Raw genomic sequence first — 12,280 nt, 5'->3', positions numbered from 1 at the left:
TAAGAACTGCTGATTGGGGTGCATGTAGAATCCTTTTGGGTTATTGTTTTTGTTCTGTTGAACCATATTGTTCACTATCTCACAATCATTCAGAAAATGTATTGTTACGTCATTCCTCCTTCATGTATGATCAACTATGGTAGAGAGAGAGAGCCTCTCTTGATTAACTTTTTCGTGTTGTTTCCATTAATTTTTTTTGGGTTAATTTGGTAGGAGAGAGCATTGGGTCCTCTTGTGGTGGATTGATTGTTCGTGTGTAAATTCATCTCAAGCAAATCTTAAAATTGTTTTTTCCACGCACTTTGCAAAAAAGGGGAAGGAGACAGAGGTTTACATTATTCCACATGTTTGCTCATGATTTGACTTTGATCGTTTTGGACTGGTTTCAAGATCGAGTCCCATATTTTAATGGCTAGCATGAAAGCCTAAACCAAAATATGTTATTGCAATGGGAGCCTCTACTATTACAGAGGGAATGTTAAGTTCTGATTCTTGTAGTACTGTTCGAGGAGTTTATAAGCTAATCCTTGTGGATGTTTATTTGCTGGGTTTTTCACTTAAACCAGATGCGGTTTTAATGCTATAACAAAACTTCGTAAGAAGGTATCCGATAAATCTATAAAGATAGAATTGTGCCTCAACAGAAGAATCTGATATTTTACTACTAATCACAAGTTTTATTTTGAGCACAATATTCATATTGAAAATTATGATCAAGGGTTATTCTATCAATCACAATCTATTTTAGAGATGCCTTTTGAAATTGAAATATTTTTTAAATATAAAACATTTGTCAAGGTAATCAGATGAACCAACAATCTCTTATCCAAAAAAGGGGGTGAGGTTTAGTAAACCCAAACTTAATGAGGGGTTTGTCATGCCACCAAGAAAGCTATCGATTTTTCTTTTTTAAGAGAAAGCTATCAATATGGAATGCGAAGTTAAAAATTTTAGTCGTAAATAGATATCTTAGTCATATATGTTTATGTGGTTGAGTTTTTCTAAAGAGGTAAATCGATCAAATTCAGAGTCAAATCGAACAATTTCTAAACTCAAATCAATTCCAATTAGGCTATCCAAATTGAACAATAAAGCAAACTTTTAACTAAAATGTGCTTCTAGACCTTAAAATTTTTGGTAATACAAGATATCAACAAGTCTAAGAATTGATTGAAGACAGCTTAAGGAAGATTTGCATATACATGAGGAGGAGAAGTGTCAAAATAAATATCCAAAATAAACATATCACATGATTTCCTCAGACATCCAGTGGTCAGGAAATCTCCTGAAGAAAAAATCTGTAAAAATGAGTGGTCAGGTTTGGAGATGGAAGGATCAGACTTTCTACCATCACATATACTTTTTAACAAATTAATAAAATTTCCCATGATTGTTGACATAAATATACATGGTGGAGATTCTTCTTATGCGGCACCCAGAATTCAGAAAGGTTGGAGAGAGAATCAGGATTTCTGGGAATCAAGAAAAATCAGCAGCAAGTTGGGCCCATGCATCCATTTCCATGGATTACACTTCTCTGAAAAAATCTGCACATAATCTGAAGATGAGATTTGATACAGATGGAATCACCAGGTGGCAAACTACTCCATTGGTAACTGAGATCATATGATGTCTGAGAGATGGACACCTCATGCATATCGGCTTAGATTTCCATTTGAAATTAAAACTCCTGGACTCTCATCCCTTTGGGGCGGGCCTAGCCAGTAGCTACTCTCTGAACCTCCAGTTCTTCTTCTCTGCAAATAGTAGTTGTGTGTCTTATCTCTCTCTTATCAAATACATCATCACAGCCTACAACTAAAGAAGCGAAGAACACCTTAAGAAACAGGAGAGCAAATAAAGCAAACAAGAAGAAGAAGAAGAAGAAGATGGCAACACAAGCTCTAGTGTCGTCTTCTCTGACATCTTCTATGGAGGCTGCAAGACAGTTGTTGGGTGGGAGGACCCTTTCAAGTGGGTTAACCTCCTCCTCCTCTACTTCCTCAAGGAGATCTTCTTTGGTTGTAAGAGCAGCTTCTACACCACCTGTCAAGGTTAGTCTCCTCCATTTGTCTCTTCAGCTTCTTCTTCTTCTTCTGCACTTATAATCACTCTTTAATCTTAATATTGCAGCAAGGAGCAGACAGGCAGCTTTGGTTTGCATCTAAGCAGAGCTTATCGTACTTAGATGGCAGGTAGTCTTTAACTAAAGAAGTTTTAATTAACCACCTAAATGAGTAATTCTTCTCTGATGATATGAATGGATGAAAACCAGTCTTCCAGGTGACTTTGGATTTGATCCACTAGGGTTATCAGACCCAGAAGGTACTGGAGGGTTTATTGAACCGAAGTGGTTGGCCTATGGAGAGGTCATAAACGGGCGTTACGCGATGTTGGGAGCTGCAGGAGCCATAGCACCAGAGGTCCTGGGGAAGCTGGGTCTGATTCCAGCAGACACAGCACTGCCATGGTTCAAGACAGGAGTGATACCACCAGCAGGAACATACAACTACTGGGCAGACCCATTCACTTTGTTTGTGCTGGAGATGTCATTGATGGGTTTTGCAGAGCACAGAAGGTTCCAAGACTGGGCAAAACCAGGATCCATGGGGAAGCAATACTTCCTTGGTTTGGAGAAGTTCTTGGGTGGGTCAGGTGAACCTGCTTATCCTGGTGGTCCTCTATTCAATCCACTTGGGTTGGGAACAAAGAGTGAGAAGGCCATGAAGGAGTTGAGGCTGAAGGAGATCAAGAATGGAAGGTTGGCTATGTTGGCCATATTGGGTTACTTCGTTCAGGGACTTGTCACTGGAGTTGGTCCCTACCAGAACCTACTGGACCATTTGGCTGACCCTGTCAACAACAACATCTTAACAAGCCTCAAATTTCACTGAAGTGCAGTACTATTCTATATGTTGTTTCTAGGGTTTTTAATCTCAACTCTATGTGTCAAACAACTCAAATCTTAATTATTCATCTTTCCCTATTATGGGTATGGGTATGGGTAAGAATTAAGAGTGTGTGTCTCACTTGTGATTATATGAAATGAAAAACAAGATCTTAATGAATTAAGATATTATTATTTTGATGCTTAATTTAGATGAACACTCATGGCGCCACCATAGGTTTTACTTTATAGGGTTTAAGTTGTTTCTCAGGATATCTCAAGTCTTCTCATTTGCATTTGAGCTCATCATTATGATTTCTCATGCGTTGAAAAGGATAAACACAATGGTTATATAATAGGACAAAAGAGTCATTTCAAAGGAAACACTGAATGAGCTCTGCTCTTCCCTAGTCTGATATTTGAGAAAAAAAAAAAGAAAAGAAAGAAAAGAAAAGAAATAGTAAGGCCACCTGCTTTGAATGTATTAGCACAACCTGGGAGATAAATTAATATTATCTATCTATATCTCCTGAAACCATTTTTCATGGCCTGTCACAAACCCTACGAAGTGCCTCCAGCCTCATGAGTCAATTAAGTAATAATTGATAGGAGCAAGATAGAAAGCAGATTCAAATACCAAAATAGAACCTTTTCTGTCACTTTTTTCTTTTCCTGTATTAAAAATAGGAAAAGAAAAGACAATACAAATTAACAAATTCAGTTACTATAGCTTTATTTTATATGATTACAATGGTGGAGACTTCACTGGTGACTTAATAAACCAAGGGTGTCAACATGACAAGTTGGGTAGATTTCATTCTAAACCTAAATTAACTAGATTTCATTCTAAACCTAAATTCCCAAGCCAAGATGAATCAACTTTGCCGACTATTTCATGCTCTAAGGGCCTATTTGGTTACATGAGTTTGGAGATTTCAAATTTATAAATTTCAAATCTATGGAGTCATAATTCATGTAATCAATTGTTTGGTTGTAGAATGAAATATGTGTAATCATCCTAAAAATCTATTTGGTCGACGTGATTTTTGTGAATGCTCAAATATTTAGCGCTTTTATAGTAGTAATGAAATCCTTAGATTTCACCCCATACCCATAACTCTACAAATCATGTTTTTAGTGTAAAAAGATGAATATCTAGATTTTATGAATAATCTAGAGATTTTCACAACCAAACGGGTATAAATCTCGGATTCATGAATCCGGGATTTGAAATCCCTGGATTCATGAAACCAAACAGGCCCTAAGTAAGTCTCTCTTTCTCCTTCCCATATGAAAAATAATCACCCTCATTTTAAGGAGAAAAGATATAAAAAAGAAAAAAAGAAAAATCAACCCTCAAACCAAATTACTTGTTCCCAAATAAAATATTCAAACTCATAAACTTTTGGTACTAGATAAACTATTGTATCCATATAGTAGTGGCATAGAAATAATCAAACCCTTTTTTACTTTTTGAATCTTCTTGTAGAAAGCTAAACTTGCTGATATTTAAAAAATTCCTCTGTTCCAAACATGATATTAGATAATAATTCTTTGAACTTGTTTGGCCCACATCAAACTGTGAAGAGAAGGGGGAGAGAGAATTAATGTAGGCAAAAGATCTTCTGAACCGGCCACATTAAAAGCATTTGATGGGTGGGTCTAGTTTAATTGGACCACACTGGTGATCCCAAGAACAAGCCATGGGATATCATATCAGTGAGTTGGGTGGTCTAGCCAATATAATGCAAGTATCAATAAATTCAATTCTATTAAATTTTATAGATGCGTCAAGTTTCACTCATGGGCCACCCTTGTTTCTTCAATGCCTTGCTTTATTTGTGATTGATGGCACATCCTTCCTGTTTGTTCGGTGGATTTCCTCCTTAGAATAGTGATTGGGTTACCTCCAAGGAAGAAAAAAGAAAAAAAAAAAAAAAAGTGGTTCCCAGGAGTCACCAAAAGCCATTTGTGATAATATAACAATTTATATCAGAAAAGGAGCTGTATCTCGTCTCGTCGTGTGATTTCTAGATTTATACAAGAGTGAAAGTAATAAGCAATCTTCATGAAAAGAAGAAAAACCAATGCTTTTCCGTTAACTGGTTCGAGGCTCAAAAGTGAAGGCTTTCTGAAACAAGCTAGCTAAGCTCAAGGAGAATATACTCCACAGCCATTACTTTCACTCTCTCACTCTCATTCTCATGGTTGGTGCTGGGTGCGGCATTGCTTTTCTTAGTTGAACTTGATGAGGAAACAAACTGGTACAGCAGAGGAAAATAATCACCACGCTTGATAGTTGTTGCTTTCAACCCGATGTCACCTTGATATTTTTTCTCTAACAACTCTTGTGTAACAACTTCAAGTTTACATGAATCTTCCCAGAGAAAGGAAAAATTAGAAACCAGTATGAGAGAGAGAGAGAGAGAGAGAGAGAGAGAGAGAGAGAGAGAGAGAGAGAGAGACGTAGAGATATAAGTTACTGCAGCACATGCAACACTAGTGCAATGTCTAACTCAACCCACAAAGTTTGACATGAACTTCCATTAAGTCAATGAGCTAGATTTCTAAACAAGAACATGATCACAAAGAGAAAAGGAAAAAGAAACACAAAATTCTTTGAAACAACACGGGAATGAGAAAGTGTATCTTCAAAATTTATCAATTATTCCATAAGATAACATTACTTACTCTTGGGTCAAACTCAAGACAGCAATTTTGCAGTCAGCAGTGTTGTGTCATAAAAAGAAAATAAGAAAAAAAAGTCAACAGATTATAAAGTAAATAAAAACCCTTCTCAGATATTCATTGGAACATATATACCAGAAATTTGCAGGCCTTCTTAGACCGTTCATATTCATACTTGTCCACCACAGACAATAACCCCTCCTAAACCTGCAACAGTGCCAGCAGATCACTGCATGAGCTCGAATTCAACCTAGAAGCAGGTTAAATTTTCCAAAGCAAGTTTTCCTGGGTCCTAGTAAAGCATTGAATGTGACACTCGATAAAAAGACCGCTGAAATGGCAAAGATAAGGCCTGTTGGATGTGCCTTGCTTAGGGTTTCAAATGACCCGTCGAACTCGTGGAGCAGTTACAGGACCTCGCGATAATGCGTTGGAGACTTCGTAAGAACCTTTCCACTTCACAGAATTTGGATCTCCGACGGGGCATGATACCAGAAAACTGGACTTGGGCCTCACTGGTGGTTGCCTCAGCATATAAGCATTCTGTGACTGATTGCAAGGAAACGAACTCATCTGTATCAAATTGGAATTAGATGCAGTTGAAGGCAGGATTCCCACTCCAGAAGGTTGGCATCCCCTTAATCCCTCAGAGGTAGCATTTCTCATTCTTGAATCAGCATCATTTTCTGGAGAGCCATCAATGACAATCACCTCTTGGATTGGATGGGTAACAGCTTCGGTGGCAGGAACAGCACTCCGTTGAACTCTATCTGCATAAGTGTATGGAAGATTTTGTTTGCTATTCAACCTGTCTTCCTGATGCAACAAATGATGCTGAAACGGAGGTGCCACAGATCCTCCCACAGGCTTGTTTGGGCTATTTAAACCTTGTGACAGAGGGAGCTTGTGATCTGCCTCAGAACCACAGAGATCTCTAAACTCATTTGGTAAACCAAAATCATAACATAAGGAGGATGTATTGCAGGAACCCTGGTTGATGATGACAGGACCTTTCATGGCTGTGCTATAAATTGAAACACAGTCCTCATTGGTCGCATTGACACTGGAGTACCCAAGAAGAGTCAAATAGTTTGGATTCAGGCCTCCGCTTGATGTACCTGGCATTATCTCTCTGAGTTTCATGGATGTGTCTTCATCTTTGTTTACCACCATTAAATTCTTGCCCATTAACCTAAGAACAGGATGAGAAGCAGTCTGAGGATGAGCATGAGAAGATGGTGGAGCAGAATCTGAATCATTAAGACTTGGGAAGGTCAAAGTAGCTGCAAGAGAATCTTTAAAAGCAGTAGGACTTGTAGACAACTCCAAGGTGGGAGACAGCATCTCATCAATTCTTGAATTTGGGTAAATGCTGAAATCAGACCCACAACTTTGCTTGCCAATCATCTGATTTCCCTTAGCAGCAAGCATGACTGGGGACTTCCAACATTGAACTGGGGACTTTGATTTTTCATGCACTAGTGCAGCACCTCGAGATGCACTCTCCTTTCTTGAGCAACAGCATGTCTGATCAACTGAATATTCCAGTGGGCCCATGGAGGGAGAGACCATACCAAACATTACATTTTCCCGTTCAAAACTGGTCCTTTCTACTCCGTCCCTACTTACCATGCCTGGATATATTGTTGAATCCTTCAAAACAGGCTTATTACTACAATATGCAAAGGTAGCAATTTTATCTTGTGCTGGGGGAGATCTTGCATGGGTCTCCGGTTCTGAATGTTTTAAATCAGTTCCTTCCATGTGAGGATGAGAGATAGAGGAGGTTGCAGAAACAGGAGATCCAGATAAATCTCTATCAGCAAGAACATATCTGTCTTGAAAAGATGAAACCCTGCTTGAGTTATTTGATGAGCTTCCCTGGAGAACCTCTGAACCCCGTGGACTTGGCAAAAATGATCCTGGTGGTCCTGGGATAGGTATTACATCAACTTCAGAAAGTGAACTTTCAACTCTAACCTTCAAACCAGCTTTTGATGAATCAGTTTTTCCAGCACTAAAACTACCCATTTCATCTCCAAAATCCATCCCTATGTCATCAATAAAATATGGTTCAACTGTTCCAGTCTGTGCATCAATTCTACACATAGGTCTTTTATGTTTTCCACTTGATGACAAGTTAATGGATCGGATATCAGAACAAGTACCAAGCTCATGGGATTCTGAAGAGAAGTGTCTGTCTGAGCTAACAGTGGAGCCCCGTACAGTATTCCCTGGAGAAAACTTTGTGTTCTTCTCACCAACCTGAGTTTCCTCAGTACCATGTTGTTGGCCATCAAACATATCAGGTGCATTCTTGCTACAGTAACAACAACCATTTTCAGCTGTGCTGTCTTTGTCTGGAGCCACCCCATCTATGCTTTCTCTTGTTTCAGACTCAAAAATATTGTTGGGGTCTAAACAATGGGTCTCTTCCAATTGGTTCATGAATCCAAATCGATTTTCAAAATTATGTCCCTCATGGGCCTTGGCACGCTCTTTGACTAACCCAGATAATGGTTGTATCTGATCAGCTGTTTTTGCCATACGTTTATGCATCCGAGACTTCTTAAAGGTGAAATGTCTTCCCTTCTCATTGACTTTAGTCATTGGAGATGCTTCCCTAACTAACAACATTTTCTTCCTCAGAGTAGCTTTCCTGCCTTTTGCAGACAAAAGATGACAAGTCCTAGGTTGTTCTGAAGCCACCATGGGTGAGCCATCAGATCTTTTGACTGGGCCTGCATGAACTTCAGCACTCACACTTCGTGGTGATCCAGCATGATTTCTTGAAGATCTTGAAAGCTTCAGCATACATCCATCAAACTCGGATGATGTGTTTCCTTTACTCAGCCGACTAAGACTGCCAGCTGGTGGTCTCAAACACTTCTTTCCATTGGAAATGACAGGGGTTCCATATATTAAACTTCCCACCTTCCTGCTTTTCAGAGAAGAGTTGGGATCTTCAGATGATGAGTTTGGAAGTTCACAATTATGGCTTCTCTCCAAAGAACAATTTCTCAAGTTTGGTTGATGAATGCCATCAAGTGAGTCTGTCAGTTCTAATGACGAACTATCATGGTCAGGATTATGACTGCCATCTTGGCCACAAAACTTATTTGACAGACCAGTTCGTTTGGAGCAAACCCACCGTCCTACAGCTCCTGGCTCACTGGGTTTGATAGGGTCACAGACTTTCAGCAGTTGAGATAAAGATTCTTCTTTCTTGAGATTTTCCTCCATCCTATGCTTCCCTCCAGAGACTCCATGGGTCTGTTCATAACCACAAAAGCAACTATAGTTTACTGAAATGTCTTAATAATGTGATTGCACTAAGAGGCACGTAAATGGATGTTTCTCACCTCTTCTAACGAAAACTCAATCTAAAATAAAATTGCACTAAGAGCCACGTAAATGGATGGTTCTCACCTTTTCTAGTGAAAACTTTTATCTAAATTAAAATAACTTAAATCTGGAAACCTATTTACACAAGAAAAGGCTTAAACCAAGTAGGTAAAAAGGCATTGGGAATTATTGTATTATCATAATTCTGGAAACCCACTTGACACACTTCTTCTGTAAGATGAGCATTCTAATGTAATGCTCTACACTCAAAAACTGGCAAATCCAAGAACTAACACAAGAGGGGAAAAAACAAAAAACCACCAAAAAGAAGAGAAAAAAAAAGTTGAAGAAGAAGAAGAAGAAAAGAGAAGAGAAAAGAAAGAAATAATAATAAGAGGACGTACCTCAGCCCTATCTGGCTTTTGAGAGAGTGAAACAGTCTGAGGCTTTAGTTTTGTATACTTGGAATTTCTGGGTGCAAATCGTCTTCTCTTTACAGTAGATAAATCTTTGATATCTTTACATTCTCTGATATACTTCCTAGGTTTGAAATCCTTCCCAACTGTTGACGCTGGTGTGTCATTGAATTTAGATAGGATCCGAATCTTTGTGCCACTAGAATCAACATAAACTGCACTGTCTTCTTCATTCTCTTCGAGAGGTATGTTGGACAACCTTTGTTTTTTCCCTTCAGTGCGAACCTCAACACCCGCAGAAGCCATCTTCAAATCTGCAGCCCAATTTGACCCATTCCTTCTATCAAGCTCTTCAAGTGTACAACGTGGTGCAGTTGCACAGATGTCCACCATTGACCTCTTTTTCCTTGGTTTCACCCGGGGTTTGCTCAATTTAGGATTCACAATCAACTTGGAAGTGGAATCCACTGCAAGGCACTGGTCAATATGAGCATTCAGTGCCGTGTTTGAAGTAGATGAAAACGTCTTGCAAACAGGGCAAACTTTCGAAGCCATGGAGTCTGGTATGGTAGTAGTGTTCAATGTATGGTCGTCTCCGTTACTAGGATTGGAGTTGCTACCCAATTTTACTATTAATCTGCACTTCTTACCCTTTGATTCAATTGTTACTCCAGGCTTCTGGAGTGTGCAAGAAGTTCCTGCAACCTCGAGTTCTGCTGAGGCCTCTGGCAAAGTGTTGGCTTCCGAAGCTGATAGAGGCAGACTACTAGTGGGAGATGACTCACTCCCTCGGCATTGGGCATCACTGACCTTCAAGGGAATGTTTTCTTTTCCACCTTGTTCGAAACCCGTCGGATCTTCCGAGACCGTCAACTTCTCCTTCTCCCGTACATGAGATTGAGCTTCGATGAAAGACACTACTGCTGAAGGATCAGAGCGTGAACCAGTTTCCCCATCTAGACAACTGGGCCTTTCATTCCCAGATGAACCTTCTTCCCCTAAACAGTTTCTCCCCAGGTGATCGGATCCTTGAGCAATAACCTTGCTGGAACACCGGTTTCTTACAGAATCAGGAGTTTCAAATGGTGGCAATGGATCCTTGACGCCATGCTTTAAGCAAGTTTGCAGATACTTCTTATGAAACGGCCAGCTGGCATAAATATCCTTGCTCCGAGCTCCAAAAGCATAATCTCTGTTACAAACCACCGAAAAAAAAAACAGAAAAGAAAATTTCTAGAGTCAGAGGGCAGTAACACCAAACAAACAGCACAAGCAATCAAGTACCGCCGAACTTCTTCCATCAAAAAGCTCTTTTGGAATGACCTCACCAAGAAAATCTGAAACCCAAGTAGCATTTTGAGCTTAAGGATGATAGAATCGATCTCAATCACTCAAAGACTGAACGCCACCTAAGATAAATCGATCGCTAGAGGATGGTTGATGAAGTCAACATGTAATAAAGCCGAATGACTTTACTAACCAAAAACCAAAAAAGAAAGCCGCATGATTTTATGTTCCAATGAACACGAAGAACATTTTAGGCACGCCAAACAACCATCAGAGAGAGAGAGAAAGAGAGAGAGAGAGAGGAGAGATCCGGAGAGCAAATAAAACAGACTGCGAAAGGCTTAACAGCAAAGGCCAACAGAAACGAAGCACCATGTAGATCCGGACCTGATTCGAGGAAGGAACTATGGGATGTCTGAAATCTCTCAGGCCACCGTGGTGGGAGTTGGGGTAAAGAGAAACGGCCGGAGATGAGAGTGGAAGGCATCAAATACACGAAGTAAAGTGTACGAATACCATCATCTACAGTAGTAACAAAGAAGTGACGCCGCCATTACCTTATAGAGAATTTGGGTAGTTGATTGTCAGTATCACCAAGACCTTGCTTCGTTAGCAGATCCGTCTCGTGCAGGGCACGCCCATCAGGACCCCTTTCATCATTTTTCAGTTGTGAACTTTTGTTGGAACATGAGGGATCTGGTGGGTTTTCGACGGATAACATCTGCAGAAAGACTTCCCTTTACTTGTGCCGTTTTCGCAACAGTCACAAGTGCTTCGGCGATAATCTCTTCTCCAGCATAACAAAAGCTTATGAGCTTCTAAACCAACCACCACCCCACCACCACCACCACCACCACCACCACCACCACCACCACCACTCCACCACCTTAAGTCTGGAAGTTGGGAAAAGAAGATCAAAACCCAGCAACTAAACAGTCCCTTTCTCTCCATCAACCATCCTGCAAGCAAGAGATAACAACGTTACAGATAGATAAGAGCTCAAAACCAGGGTTCTAGAAACTTGTAGAACGTTATTTTATGTGCTGAGAAGATGGGAATAACGGGAAGAAAGCCTCTGGAACTTTTCACAAATCATGGTTTCTTCGTAGTCGATTCGACACCTTAAGAGGAAAGAAAAGAAGCCCACCAAGACAAGGCAAACACAAGTTATGAGACTTTAGATTAACGGCCGTAGGAACGTTATTTTATGTAGCCAAGGCCGGATAAACAATCTCAAACTCAAAGAGATCGGAACTAGGAGAGAAAGGCAAGCGAAAACCAGCAAGAGTAACAAGATTGAACAATCAGATCCAAACGAAACGATAAAACTATTCAAACCCAACCCCCAACCGACCCGCAAATATCAAAAGGATTGGGGGGGGGGGAATGAACAGTAACAGAAGTATTCCGGCGAGACATGAAATCTCTACCACGGAAAGCGGAAGGAAACCCAAATCTCGAATCACAAGGGAGAGAAGAAGTACCAAACGAGAGTAAACGGAAGAAAAGGAAGAAAAGCTGTGACCTGCGAGCAAGCAAGAGTCAAGCAGACCCAGATTTCAGTTGAAGCAAACGATGCGACAAGAAAACTGTTAATCGAGCTAAACCCATATGCAAAGATTCTATATTATGATAGACAGCCCCGTATGAGAGAAAA

The 12,280-nt window shown here is 40.0% G+C and overlaps 2 protein-coding genes across 2 annotated transcripts; one reads left to right on the top strand and one right to left on the bottom strand.

Moving 5' to 3' along the window:
• The first annotated feature begins 1,690 nt into the window (after positions 1–1,690).
• Positions 1,691–3,095, top strand: LHCA3 (PSI type III chlorophyll a/b-binding protein). The gene is made up of 3 exons (XM_089144954.1): positions 1,691–2,054; positions 2,134–2,195; positions 2,276–3,095. Exons 1-3 carry the CDS (start codon positions 1,890–1,892, stop codon positions 2,892–2,894), a joined length of 846 nt encoding a protein of 281 aa, XP_089001080.1. The 5' UTR covers positions 1,691–1,889; the 3' UTR covers positions 2,895–3,095.
• Positions 3,096–5,402: 2,307 nt separating this feature from the next.
• On the bottom strand, positions 5,403–11,457 carry LOC149024746 (uncharacterized). Its single transcript, XM_089144953.1, has 3 exons — positions 11,181–11,457; positions 9,325–10,528; positions 5,403–8,848 (listed from the first exon to the last, which is right to left on the bottom strand). Exons 1-3 carry the CDS (start codon positions 11,342–11,344, stop codon positions 5,954–5,956), a joined length of 4,263 nt encoding a protein of 1,420 aa, XP_089001079.1. The 5' UTR covers positions 11,345–11,457; the 3' UTR covers positions 5,403–5,953.
• Positions 11,458–12,280: the final 823 nt, after the last annotated feature.

Source organism: Hakea prostrata, chromosome 2, assembly GCF_041222555.1.
Source record: "Hakea prostrata isolate BN-2017 chromosome 2, UWA_Hpros_2, whole genome shotgun sequence".
NCBI classification, from domain to species: domain Eukaryota; kingdom Viridiplantae; phylum Streptophyta; class Magnoliopsida; order Proteales; family Proteaceae; genus Hakea; species Hakea prostrata.
This window is presented reverse-complemented; position numbering and strand designations above follow the sequence as displayed.

Excerpts from the sequence above, each read along its gene's own strand:
- LHCA3 (XM_089144954.1), top strand. The coding sequence starts at position 1,890 with ATGGCAACACAAGCTCTAGTGTCGTCTTCTCTGACATCTTCTATGGAG. Across the intron at positions 2,055-2,133 it reads CTTCTACACCACCTGTCAAG|CAAGGAGCAGACAGGCAGCT; the intron begins GTTAGTCTCCTC and ends TTAATATTGCAG. Across the intron at positions 2,196-2,275 it reads TTATCGTACTTAGATGGCAG|TCTTCCAGGTGACTTTGGAT; the intron begins GTAGTCTTTAAC and ends GATGAAAACCAG.
- LOC149024746 (XM_089144953.1), bottom strand. The coding sequence starts at position 11,344 with ATGTTATCCGTCGAAAACCCACCAGATCCCTCATGTTCCAACAAAAGT. Across the intron at positions 10,529-11,180 it reads CTACCCAAATTCTCTATAAG|AGATTATGCTTTTGGAGCTC; the intron begins GTAATGGCGGCG and ends GGTTTGTAACAG. Across the intron at positions 8,849-9,324 it reads AAAAGCCAGATAGGGCTGAG|ACCCATGGAGTCTCTGGAGG; the intron begins GTACGTCCTCTT and ends GGTTATGAACAG.